Genomic DNA, 14,668 nt, shown 5'->3' on the forward strand with positions numbered 1-14,668 from the left:
ATGAAAATTAGATGTCCTACTTCTCTCGTTTTCAGTATAGCCTACACACAGTTTCAAATTGAATCATTTCTAATCACAGGCCTTTTTGATTGGACTATCTGATTTGACTGAATGTCATTCATTTGAAGCCAGGCCCCACTGGCTAAACTAAACAAACACTATTGGATAGAGGGAAATGACTGCTGTGATATGGATTATGAATTGCTTCCAGCTTCACCTCTCTCAAGCCACACCACTCCCCCCTCTCTCCCTCTCCCTCTCTCTCTCTCTCTCTCTTTCACACACACACACACACACACACACACACACACACACACACACACACACACACACACACACACACTACTACCTTAACTATGCTACATGTTTAGTATTGCTGATCTGAAAAACTCTAGTAACCTGTGTCAGCCTCTCACACAGACCACATGCAATGGAGAGTGGGCTTGCTGATTGATCAACCCCCAGGGTACTTAATCACACCAACCAACCTCCCGAACCAACAATTATGTAATTGTGAACACGGCCTATCTGGGTTGGGTGAAAATCTAAATAATCAATGGCAATCTGACAGTCCTATTGACTACAATGTAACAATGTCGATAATTTCCAAACTGGCCTTCCTGGTCTGTCAATCATGGGGGAGCAGTCTTTGTACATATCACTCTCTAATGTACAATGATATGTTTTTTTGGTGTTCATGGCATCCTTAAGCACACATAAATCACTTGTGGACTGTGCACCATATAAATACACAATGTGTATGCATCTTTTTGAGTGTATCCAATCTTACTCAGAGATCATTAGGAAAAATCATACTAGAACTGTTGTCACAACAAATACAACAAATAAGAACATTTTGACTCAGCTTGTTGTACAAAAATGTTTATTCCAATGAACTGTTCTGGTTTCTCATATTTACCAGAATTTTAACACAGAGGATGATTTTTTTCCAGCCATCTGCTTTTGTCCTGCTTATTTTTTGGGGTGTAATCATGGGTACATAATCATTATGCTCTACCTTATACTCATCCAGTCTTGTCCTTTATGTACAGTACAATGGGTAGAACATACTCATAACATACAGTATTGTAATCATGACTATTAATATTGTTGGTATTCATATCACTGATTATCATTGTTGCTGAACAGCAAGTTTCTTTATCACAGCAAGGTGTAGGAAAGAAGGGTCTTTAGAATGTTCTCAAACACAAATATGCTCCCCCTACACCCTCAATAATGATTGTGATGAAAACCAAACTGTTGCAAGTTTTTAGCATGTGCACACGGTCCTACTGATATAGATCAACACATCCAGCCACATGCGCCGTGGCACAGAGCTGGCACACTGCAATCTGGATTGATTAGGGACAACAGAAGCGGCAGTTCAACATGCAAGTCCAGTTTGTATCAGTTATCCATGGTGATATTCACCACTTTCAGTCGAATGTGACGTTCTAATAACGCCCCTGTATTATAGCAGCATCATATTAGTCACAGTGCACTCCTTATAAAGAATCACTGATAAAAGTTACAGGAAGATAAAACTGTACATCATACAGGGAAGATGACCCAGATTACTACAATATGAAAATATTATCATCTGCTCATGAAAATCGAAAGGGTTACAGCAGGGTGTCAGATGTACATCATAGGTTCAGTTGAACTGACCTTTTACTCTCCAAGGAAGCAGGGCAACGGGATAAGACTACAGAACAGTACTGATGATAGTCATATCTGGACAGTCCTTACCCCCCCCTTGTAAATGGAGGGGATGTCTAGTTTTTCATCATTCCAACAGCATTTCCTTCATCAGACCACTATCAACATACTTGATTTCAATATTTGGCACAGGAAATTAGACAACAATAGAAAACAGGCCTTAAATACATACATGGATAGTTGTAAATTCACACAAATAATCGATTCACAGATTTACACGTTTTGAACAAATCATACATAATAAAATATCTTTGTTTGAATTGTTAGTTTCTTTTCATGTGCAAACCACAAATGGAAGATTTGTTTTACTCATTGCAGTTCTGTATTGAGACTGTTCCCATTGTCTTGTTAGAAACCATAGAGAGAAAGTTCAAGATGTCTACACTGTTTACTTTTTTCTGCCTCCTTGATACAATGTATATTCTAATCACTTTTCCTAAAATGGAAGGTTTTGAGGTCAGCTTGAGGGCTGGGTAAACCATGCAATTGTATTTTCAGGAAAAGTTATATGCAATGAAATTGTTTGGATACCCGCTTTGCATACAAACCCTACATCACGTTGACAACATCAAGGCTCATTAGCATTATACTAGGCCTCACTGGAAAGGTGTGATTAAAATCAAGCTGACCAGACTGGTACTGTAGGTAGGATACATCAGTATGTAAGGTTGAGTCTCTCAGCTGGAGGAGAAACTCAGGATGGTCACAGTGGAGTATAGCATGTTGACACGCCTTTAGTGAGGTCTGATTTGAATGACTGAATAATACAGAGAAAAGGCGCAGCTTGAGTTAATTGTTTTCAAAATACCTGGAAGAGATGGTGGGAAGAACATAATGGCACTGATGCACCATTCATACAAAACAAAGATTCACAGTCAAGTACTCACACAGATGCACATACACACAAATGTGTACATACCATGAACAGACATGAAAGTAGAAAAATATAGCCTTCTTCACAGTCACAAAGAAGGCAGGAAAAATTCCCAGAATCAATCATGTATTTAGAGATCAAACTATCCAACTGCAAATTGAACATGAATGGATGCTACATTGCTTTGGAAGACAAACTATACACAACTTATACCAAAGGCATTCTTGGTCTTGAGATTTCATGATTCTAGTACTTTCTACCAAATCCATTATTAAATCTGGAAAAGGGGCAACTGGCAGTTTTAGATACAAATGTCATGGATAAATTATGCTTTTACAGCAAAACACTTATGGCAAAGGATGTTTCAGGTTGAGCCTTAATCCATTGGAACACTTGTATGTAAGCCATAATCAATCTCAAGCACAAAAATTCAAGTTTTAATACACATATTGTTGTTCTGTTGTTGTTGTTGTTGTTTTTTTTTTAAAGCAGAAACACCCCCCCATGGGTTCGGTTCTGTCTGGCCAATCCCAGAGCTCCATCATCAGACTGAACCCTCTGGTATAGCATGAGGACAAAATGACTGCAACATAACCATCTACAGCTGCAGCATTAGACATTTTTGCATGCCTTGCTGCAGTAAAGTAAATGTGAAACTATTGCAGGGTGAGAGCTGTGTCACACCATCAGAACTGTATAGGGTCATACCATTATTAATAATCAGGACAAATTGCATACATACATATAGTAATCTAAGTAGACAGATTGTAAAATAATGGTGAAAACTATTTACAGTGAATGGTCAGAATTTGCCTGTAATAGTTCATCATTTGCATGGCATCACAGAATTAACTGTGCAATAAGGATTTCATTCTTTCCATACAGTCAATTCAAAGCAATTGAAAAGGAACCAAGGCTTAGTCTGATAGGAGCTCAGTGGAGACTTGTAACTTATACACCAGTATTTAGTGCAAGTTGGATGGGGCTTAGGACCAAGGCTGAGAACTTAACAATATGTAGGAAGAGTGTGATTCACAGTGAACTTAATGATAAAGCTTTGTCATCTTTTACGGATCAAATAAATATTTCTAAAATAACAATGCATAGTATATTGTAGTACTGTAAAAGAGAAACTGAAAGTGTACAAATCTATAGAGGCAGATAGAAACAAGAAATATAGGGCAATAGAGGACAAGAGTGAGAGGAGCATCATTTGAGGTCTGTGAAAAAGAATGGCGCCCTTTTTAATCCTGAGCATGATGGTCTAACCTCAGTAATTATGACTATTAACTTTCAACGATGAAAGGATGGGATGTCTAAAATGAATAATGCAGTCAATTGACATGAAATAAGACATGGAAGGAAAAAAAAAAGAGACCAGTCAGTTTGAGAGAATAAACAGACCAAGGAGATATATTTAACTGAGGGCCAGGACAGACAGATAAAGATAGAAGTAGATAAAAGGACAGACAAGACAGACAAAATCCTGGATATAGTCTACCATCTGGGCTAGTTTAACTGTGTATAATATTGACACAAAACAACCAAAGTGTTTGACTATAGACTTTTAAGTCATTGATTTGGCAATCATTGAACTGTATTGGTTCAACATAAAACAATATAATGCTTTAAAAAATAAGTTAACCCTAGTTGACAAGGATTGTGTCTCTGACCTTCTGTCTTATTTTTTGAGTCTGAGTTTCATAACGTTGTTCCGTTTAAAAATGAAAAGAAACAATCAAGTGTATTAGCTCCTTTGACTGCGTTCTCAGTAATGTTTTTAACATAATTGCACACATATACAGGGATGGAAATTAAGCTAGCCCGCTAGTCCAAAGCTAGTCTTTTTCAAAGCTGGCTAGCGAAAAATGTGACCAACTAGCCCTTTGGGCCAGTGAGATTTGTGTGTTCTAATTGCAAAAGAACAGCTAAGTAGTCATAACTGAGTAGTCACAGTTATGTAGCTGTACATTTATGGGAAATAAAAACTGTGTAGCAGATCAGATACTCATCGAAATATTATTTATCTCCTTATTAAAAATAATATTTTTGCTTTAGCCATTTAATGTTTTGGACAATAGGTTTGTAGAATGTCACCCAGGCTAGTAGAAATTGCAGTGTACTAGCCCGGCTGGCCAATGCCCAACATCCTTAAATTCCATCCCTGCATATATAGATAGAATATGAATGACATATAGACATTCTGTACTCAAATCAATGTGTTGGCCCCAGAAGAGTCAACATTTACAGGAGAAATATTCCACAAACAAGGAGGGCCCACAAAGAACAAAATCTGGGAGCACTAGGAGTGTTTGTCTCTTTATATGTTTCAACCAATCCTTGTCTATCAACCATTTTGTAGACTCATGATTAAGTCCCTTTCAATAGCAGTCTGCTGAAGTTTTGCCTTTTGTGTATTGTTTGTTTTTCTTGACCCTCCCTCCATTGGGATCAGCTCTGGTTTAATCCACAGTGTTGTAGGTTTCTGGTTTCCTCATAATTGGCACGATAACAACACGTCTAATTTCTCCATCAGCCCAATGCTGCTCTATTGCACATCTCCCAAAAAATTAAAAAGAAAATCAACAAAACGAAGACCTGGTGAAAAGCTAGAAATAAAACAACATGGAAAAAGATGAGCTTTCATGGTGGGGCCTCACAATGGTGGCAATTATTCTGGCTCTGCATGCCCTATTGATTCTGTTAATTACAGCTTTGTGTCAGACCTGTCATTACATTTCTTTAACTTCTGTAACCCTAAACCACAGAATCAAAGGAAGAAAAGGCATCAGGATGGGAAACTGTGATATCTAGCATTATATAAAAACTTGGCACATCAATACAAATTGTGGTGGATAGTAAGTTTAGTCAGGATAGTAAGTAAACCAATAAGATTATTTCTTCCATAATTCATGGTAATAGAAAGTGCACTATATCAATCATGGTATCTTATATTTTCCATCTACCAACACTGTACTATGTATCTTTGCTTCTCATTGGCCCATTTATTTTTTTGACAATGCTGACACTTTTTGTAAATCCCCTCTTTATCAATCTACCTTTACATTTCTCCACACAGAGCAACGGCTGGTCCTATGTTGGTATCCTCTTTCCTCCCACTCTGTCCCTCCACCCCTGTCTCCCTCTCTCAGACCTGTGTCTCCAGACCACTGAGTTTGGGGGTCAGGATGCGAGGAGTAACGCCAGAGTTGAGGTCCCTCTCAAACTCCAGTAGCTGGCCCATGAAGTTGAGATTGGGAGACACCACAGGACGGCGACCTCGCACGTACTTGTAGGCGTCGGTCATGGTCATGAGGGTGTGCTTCATCAGGTAGGCGATGACAATGGTTGCTGAGCGGGACACACCTGCTTGACAGTGAATCAACACTCCGCGCCCACTCTGGTGTGCCTCCTCTGTGGATGAGAAAATAATTAATCTACACAGCTTATCTTACCCTAAATCTATTCTTTAGATCAATTTATAGGTGCCTAACTGTCTTTCTAGTCACACACTATCAGTTGGGAGAGGGAGAAAGACATCATGATCCTTTCCTTATCTCACTGTTGAATTATGACTCATTTAACAAATTCTCTGTTCATAAACAGGAATGGGAATGAGAGGAGGAGAGAAAAGGTGCAGTAAGATTGAGGTAGATATAAAAAAACTAGTAGGTAGTTAAAAATAGACTTCATAGACTTGACACACACACACACACACACACACACACACACACACACACGCACACCAGCTTTAAGCCCATTTTGCAACAGTGGCCTCTCACCAATGAACTCAAACACCTCCTCAAAGTATTGGCGCAGATTCTGCTTGCTATTGTCAGTAGCAGGCAGCCTTTTGTAGCGTATTAGACCAGAGCCAAGGTGGTAGAGGGGCAGGTGTGTGGTGACATTGACCACATAACCAATGTTGAGGCGCAGCAGCAGGTCCAGGTCCTGGGCATCCCTCTCATTTCCCAGGAACAGGAAGGGCAGGATGGGGCTGACCACTGCGTTCTCCACATCTGGGGTCATAGCACTCTCGTCTGACAGGGAGGCCGGGAGTGAGGAGGAGAGCGGCAGAGAGAGGTGCCCTGGGACAAGACAGGAAGACGACACAACATAGAGAGACTGTTGTTGAAAAACATTATTATATTCTATTTGGATCACTGCCATCTATCGTCCCTGATGCTGAGGTATAACAGAAAGAGACAGAATTGAGGGTTGGAGAGAGAGAGAGAGAGAGAGAGACATGAGGAGATAAGAGGGTCTGAAAGAAAGAGACCAGTCAAGTGTATATATACACATCATTTATGGTTGATGTGAGGAGGAGTATGGACCATTGCCTTTTACTTTACCTGCAGAGCAAACAAATAAGCAGGAACTGCAATTTGGACATGAGAGACCTAAAACGTACAATATCTACACTCTCTCCTTATATTAATACTACACTGTCATTAACACATCCTGCAGTTACGTTATGTGGTGTGAGGAGATGCTGGAGTTGCGTAATAGACATACATCCTAGCTTTTTGAAGGCTTTGTCATTAAAATGAGAGCAGGGTAATCTCCCTCTGACAGGGTTCAGTGTCAGCGACCCCATTTTCAGAGAAAAAATACACACAAATGAATTCACTTATTCTAATCTCAGCTCTCTTTGCGTTCCAATCACCCTCCCTCAATTTCTCTACTCTTGGACTTTTTATCCCCCGGAGCCCAAGCTATAATTAACAGTCATTATCCCCGGCTTCTTCTTTTAAATAACCAAAATGTTATAATAACATATAAAGAGAGATAGGGAAGAAAAGGCAGGGAATTAAAAAGAAAGGTTAGGGAAGCAGGGAAAGAGACAGTAATGGAGGGAAAACTATTTACTTGAACAATGGTAATTGCAGCAGTCAGGAATTAAAACTAGTCTCTCAGTTGGGGATTTTGCACTGCAACTATTTAAGTGTCCGAAACTGTCTCATAGAAAATGTGGAATCCTACCAAACAGTCGGAGTACAGATTGAGAGTGAATAAATGACTTCAAAGTATAAAAGTATGACTTCCTTACCTCTCCCTTTCTCCTCATCCTGCTCTCTGTTGAGTGAGTTTAGGACCAGGTGGAGTGACTGGGCGGACGGGAGGGAATGGCCTCCCTCCCTGTCTCTCTGTCTGGGTTTAGGTTTGATGAGAGTGCCAGGGGCTGATGGAGGAGGTGAGAAGGAAGGAGGGGAGTGGGGAGAGGGGGAGCCAGGGGAAGGGGAGCGAGGGTATGTCATATCGTCATCCTGCCCGATGCCGTCCCCAATCCCTGTCTCCCCGCTTTTGTTCCAGAGTCTTTTCAGGGAGTCCCGGCCCGGGTCTCGCCCAGACCCAGACCCAATAAAATCCAGGACGGCCATCTTGCCTTGCTGAAGCCGGCGTCGACCAGCGTGGTCTGTTAACTGAGACCGTGTGAACTCCAGGAGGTTCCGACAGTCCAGGATGACAGGGCTGGTTCCGTTGCTACTGTTCTGGTTCTGGCCCACACATGTTTTCCCCACTCCCATCCCCATCCCCATCCCGGCACAGCTCTGGTGGTTCTGTTGGGTTTTAGAGCGGGTCATCTTCTTTGCCAGCTCTTCAGGCCAGATTGTGCGCACGCTGTAATCATCATCATCAGCTGGGAATACTCCCATGGGGTGTGCGCTGCCCAGGCCCCTGCCCATCCCTGGAGGCTTGCCCCGGCGGGGGTTGAAGGTCACCACTATGGGGTCACTACTGCAGTAGCTGCAGGTGGAGCTGCCGGTCTGACTGGCTTTGGGGTTGCAGCCAGTCACACAGCTCTGTAGGGCTCGGAGAGGGGCTGAGGAGGATAGTGGGGCACAGGGCAGGCATCCCCCGACAAGTTTTTTGCGGAAGGCAGCAGGACTCTCAAAGCTGCCAGTCTCACCGGAGCAGTTGGCACAGCGCAGGGGTCTGAGCAGGCCCGTCCGGCAGTCTGACGCAGTGCTGTTGGAGGAGGAGGTGTTGGTGGTGGAGGCTGTGGACAGACATCCCCCCAGAGTTCTCAAACCCATCGTTCCTCCCCCTCTGTTCACCCCTCCAATTCTGTGGGCGCAGGAAAAAGAGGAAGACGGACTTCCACCACCCCCTTGGCAGCCAGTAGAATGCCCCCTGCCCCCCCTGCAGTGTACCAGTTTCCAGCAGCCACAGTTAAAGGGGTGGGAGAAGTCTATGGTGCAGGTATGGTCAGGACTGGGGAAACCACCACCACGGGAGGAGCAAGGAGAGAGGGGCAGGCCGTGAAGGATCTGAGGGCGATGGTCCCTGCCCCGGGATTGACGGGGCTGGTTGAAATGCTGGAATGAGGTTTGGGGACAGGTGGGGTGGGGGGGAGGGGATGCAGAGAAGTGGGAGTTTAGGACGGAGGCATGGGGAACAGGGACAGAGTTGTGGTGGCGGGGCAGGCTGTGGGGATTGGGGGTTTGGTGGCCAGGTCCCAGTTTGGAATTCTCTTTGTTACACACCGGGGGAACTTCCCAGTCACCTCTGGATGGGGGGCTGGCAGTGGCAGAGCACGCTTTGGAGGACACGTCCTGCTTCTTCTCTCTTCTGGACTTGGACTGCTGTCTCTGTGCTGGAACAAATTCTAGAACCCCTCCTGGGGAGACTGCCAGCTGATTCTGATGGTGAGTGCCTCGCAAGCTGTTCTGTGGGTGGTTATGGAGTTGTTGCACTGCTCCACCTGTCTTCCCTGATGTTCCCCCTGCTTGCCTCTCCTCCTGTCCTTGATCCAAGCGTAAAGAGACCCTTTTCCCTCTTCTCCCCTTCAAACTCCAACTGCGCCCTAATGAGTTACTATGACCTGCTCCTTTTACACCTTTGTCCACAGATACCTTTATGTCAATGGTATGGGTGTGTGTATGTGGCCTAGGCCCAAGGGTCACTGTCCCGTTGCTGTGACAGTGGCTAGGGATGTGGCTGACACTCTCTGTGACGACGGCCCTGTCGCCCTGAGCTTTCTGCAGACGGGGTGATCGGAGCTTGCATTCCAGAGACAGTGAGGTAGAGGAGGGTGGATAGGGGCGGGACTGAGGAGGGTTGGGGTGAAGAAGGCGGGAAAGAGGTCCGTTCTTGGAGGCTGTTATTTGGGAGGGGAGATGTGGGGTGGTCTTTGGGGAGGCTGCACGTAAGGGTAAGTTTTTAGGGCGCTGAATAACCACTATGCGCTCGTCAAGAGGGAGTGGCGGCATCTGGGTCTACGCAATGCTGTATGAGTTCAAGAAAGAGAGAGAAAAAAAGAGACAGAGAGAAATTTTAAAAAGTGTATTCAGAAACAATATAAAATTACTGACACTGCATTTATACACTTTTACAATTATTGTTGGTATACTGTAGACACCAGGGTTGGGGCAAATTCCGTTTAAATTCCATCAATTCTGGAAGTGAACTGAATTTCAATCCGCTAATTAAAAAAAGGCATTCATTTTCTAGGACTTTTCAATATAGAGTATCTGGGTATACTATATGCTCGAATAGTCAGCAACTGAACTGTGTGTGTTCTTTACATTCTTCTGTAAATTTACAGGAATTTGGGGGAATTTGGAATTTAATTGGAGTTTCAAAACACTTCCTGAATTGATTAAATTGAAAAAGATTCTACACATTATTGAAAAATTCAATTTTGACTACACACACCTTACATTACATTTGCCCAATAACAAAGCAACATCCAGTGAATAAACTATGTTATTACCTGGTAGTTTATGAAGTACAGTTTAGAAAGTTATAAGCACTTCCCACTTTTGCTCTCACTTTTTGACATTTTCTGAGAAAACTAAATATTGTAAAATACCAATAAACATGCCTGTGCAGAAATACTTTGTACAAGATAACTGTACTGTATACGTTATTCCCTAATAGGGACCCTGTAATAAGCTGTATGTAATGTAAAATGTTGCCAAATTCATATTATAACACAGTACAGTACATACACACAACTACACTGATTACTGTGATGAGTGCTCAGAAGAATATGTAAAGCATATTTCTGTAGGTCATCCAAAGGACTTGAAGACTACACACCAAAAACCGACAAAGATTGAATCAAAACCAAAAGACCAAAATACAGTGTCTTTGATTTTGCCACTGAAAGGGCAGGCATGACTTTCAAAACATTTGGGTGAAGTTGATGGTGATTACGTACAGGTAACTTCAACACTGACCAACAAAACAGACAATATAATTTCCCTGTGAGAGAGAGCCCTTTGCCATAGCACAGCAGACTAGAGAGCTGGTTACAACTGCCAGAGGCACTAACTGACCATCGATGTGCGTAACCCTATAAATAAGCACTTTGTCATAAAGTGCTTGAATAAAGAATGGGGAGAGGGAATTCTGGGTAACAAATTGCCATCAACATGCTTTAGAAGCATTGCTTTCATAATCCCTTTATTATATTACCATTGATATAGAGTTGGAATGATAACAGGCTATTTCTTATTTTAGGAAAGACTTGGCTTTTATCATCTACTTAGTTTCTGGATATTATGCATACAGCACTACTTAATATGACACGAACCATTAATAAGCTTTTCTGCATTAAAGAGTAATCTCTTGGACATTGCGGTAGAGAGACTGAATGAGAGTGAGCAGGAAGAAAAATACAGACAGACAGAGAGAAAGAGATAGAGAGAGAGTGGTTGGGAGATGGGAGGATAGAAATACAAAGAGACAGAATATGACATGACAGGGTAGACCACAGACTACAGGGGAGGAAGAAACATGTCAAAAGGCACTGATGACGTTGACTCCCACGCAGCACTCATACAGACCCATAGACAAAGCACACCATGCTTGTATTTCCACATGCATACATCCACGCACAGAGCCTGGTGACGGTATCCGCATCTTTTTTTTTCCTTTTTCAGCCTTGCCTTTGTAGCCTGTGGTGGAGGGGGGTGGGGGTTACATTGACCCAGTTTTGTCATGGTGGAAGTCAACATCACTCTGATCACTTTTCGCTCACACATTGTAAACACTGCATCAGCAGCACTTACATGTGTACAGGAATAACTGTGTATTGCTCCTATTTAATCACACTATCTTTTAAATGTACTATCCCAGACTCACCAAAAAGCACCGAGCAAAACACAAAAGAATTCAAGCAAATGCATGCAGTGATAGGCCACCCTTGCAATCAACAACATTATAATTATCAGCCCTATTCTGATGTCACCAATCTACAACGAGAGTACGTTTGAAGGGTTGACCATGGTAAAACAATGTAGGCTATTTACTTAATAATTAAAATATTCCTTGAACATTAAGCAATCTGACTGCAGAAGATGGATAGACTCATGTTTACGTTATGATCTTGACAGCAATAGAACAATACAAACATTTTGACATGCTGTTGAAATACTGTGCCTTCATGTAAGGATGACTGTGGAGAAGTAACGATGACTATTGTTAAGTAGCCTACATAACCATATGGGATACATATCGCACTGTCAGTGTTTACTGTCAGTAAAAAATCGTCAGGCCTGTTTGAAGCCTTTAATGACCTCTGCTCGCAATCGCCTCTGCTCGCAATCTACATTGACACACATAGACCTACCTGGAATACTGTTTATCCGAAAAAAGGCCTGCTGCGCCTGCAAGGTAAGGATGATATGGACACAGGTGAAAAAAATAATAGTTTGTCATCTTATCACGGAGGATACCCATACATTAAATAAGGACCGGTGGAATCACGAGGATTAAATTATTTCGCGCAGTCACACATCATTACGCTCAGGGTTCCGTCTATGTCTGTGAGTGTGTCACTAGCAGGGAACAAGACGCAGTCTCTTCTTATCTCCATGAGTGGCGTTTCACGTTTAGCCTTTGTTCGCAGCACAACTGCTAAAATTAGGCCTAGATTAAAAAATGGTCCAAGTGAGAACACAAACTAATTTATATGGGATAACCAATAGACTAACACGTGAAATTGTCCAAAGTAATTCATACATAAACATGCAACAAAAACGGCAAATAATATTGTGCAAAAACAAATGCATTGTCCTCTGTTATAATGGGATAAACTGGGCTGGGATATTCCCGTCCTCTGTAACTGTATAGGCTACAGCCGATTTGGGCTAAATAGGCCGTGGAAAGGTAATCGTCTGTCTCGTATCTCTTTAATGCTGAGTTTTGTCTAGATAAATAATTGACAGTATTTGAGCTAAGACCACAGAGAATAGGGGTTGATGCTATATCATCCTCTGCCGGGCGGTTAATAAGTAATGAAGGTGAATTTAATCTCTCTTGATTCTCAAAGCGTCGCGTCATTGATAGTGGCCGATGTCTCTCAGGGAAGGAAATTCATCGTTCGAAGGCATCTCTAATGAAACATTCAATTTAAATTTTAACACATTGGCCTGTTTTAATAAATTGGCCTCTATAGCTAAGCCGATATCTACGGCTGGATTATCATATGGTAGCCTAATATTCATCTGTCTTCATTCCAGTCAGTGAATATGGTAGGCTTACATGTTGATGTTTATATTGATCGTAAAATGGATAAACTCACTTACGTTAGGAATGATAATTCCGTTCTATCTTCATGCTTTCAGGGTGAAAGAAATCCTTATATCTCAGCAGTGGGCACCCCGATACACTGATGTATACTAGTCCAGACATTTGTTTAGCACATTTGTGCACAATGCGCAAAAATAGGCTCCAAATACATATACAAATATACGTCACTCACGAGCAATCTATTTGAAAAAAACAAACACATTATCTCTATAAAAAGTGCTTACACCATACCAGTATCAGACTGTCAGTGCTTGTGCGTGTGTCAATGTGCGCTCGGATGTATGCGTGTAGAACACGGAGAAATGAGAAAGAGAGATGGGGGGGGGGTCGTCTCTACAGTAGATGACATCATTCTAGACCAATAGCAAACAAAATGAGGCAACTCAGCCAGCAAATTATGCTTCGTTCTGAGCACGTGTGCGGCATGAATGGTAGGCAGTGTAGGCTGTGGGGTAGGGATATCAGTACTGTACTTAATATGAAATTATGTAACAGTGAAAGCTTTATACAAAAAAAATGAAATCACATATAATGTTTCAATCATCCCCCAAGCTGAGCAAAGAATTCCATTTATTATTTAAGTAAAGTCCTGGCTGTACGTGCATAATCTGATGCAACAATTAAGAGAATGTTACAGAATACACATATTTTGCATGTAATCAGGATCATGATAAGTGCTGACAAATTCAGTGCGAGATGTGTGCAAGAGTATCAGGTCTGACAGGTTTTGTCAACACATTACTGTCATGATTTTGACAACACAGTAGATCGTAAAATGTGTATGTGGATTTATATTATTTTTTAACGTAGATATTATCCATAGAGCTTGAGATGTGGTCCATACTGAGTTCTAACCATAACACGCTGTGTAGCATGTTGATGATGACATGACAATAGGTCCAGCTTCGACTTGCTGACTGCTGGTATGTCACGGTTCTTATGCCATGTGGGAAAACCCTTTTGGGTTGGCTTCAATGTAGAAAATACTGTGGGGTCCATGTAGAATTAGTATTGTGTAAATACTGATCTCACCTGACCAGCGAGAAGAGGATGGGTACCCCTATGTGGCTGGTTCCTCTCAAGGTTTCTTCCTACTGGGAGTCTTTCCATGGCTTGCTATTTGGGAGTCTATGGTCAGATGTTTGTTGATATTGTATTTATTGTTTATATTGTTCATGTTGAAAAACACTTTGTGACAAAACTGTCTTTGTAAGAAGGGCTATAGAAATATATATTTATTGGTTTGAGATAAAAGCTTTTTGGGTTCCATGTAAGAGCTTTCCAAAAGTTCCAAAGGATTCTCCCACAGGTTCAGCAGAGGATTCATTTGTGGTTGTAGGTATAACCTTTTTTATCTAGGGGTAAAGCTACGTTTATCAGCTGAAAATTAGATGATGACCTTTACATTTCCTAGAATCTGACTTTTAGCCAACAGATGGCAGCAACAACTAGTAAATGACGGTAATGAGATTTGAAAACGTGTGCACTACTGCATTTGTGTCATAACAGCGGCTACCCCCTACACACTTACAG

The 14,668-nt window shown here is 41.9% G+C and overlaps 1 protein-coding gene across 1 annotated transcript; it reads right to left on the reverse strand.

Annotated features, from left to right (window-relative positions):
• Nucleotides 1-5,741: 5,741 nt before the first annotated feature.
• On the reverse strand, nt 5,742-8,631 carry LOC310820240 (dual specificity protein phosphatase 10; the record flags this gene model as incomplete). Its single annotated transcript, XM_083691824.1, has 3 exons — nt 5,742-6,007; nt 6,376-6,681; nt 7,644-8,631. The coding sequence occupies 3 exons, from the start codon at nt 8,629-8,631 to the stop codon at nt 5,742-5,744; spliced, it is 1,560 nt and encodes a 519-aa protein (XP_083547950.1).
• Between the last annotated feature and the right edge of the window lie 6,037 nt (nt 8,632-14,668).

Source organism: Argentina silus, assembly GCF_951799395.1.
Source record: "Argentina silus genome assembly, chromosome: 2".
NCBI lineage: Eukaryota > Metazoa > Chordata > Actinopteri > Argentiniformes > Argentinidae > Argentina > Argentina silus.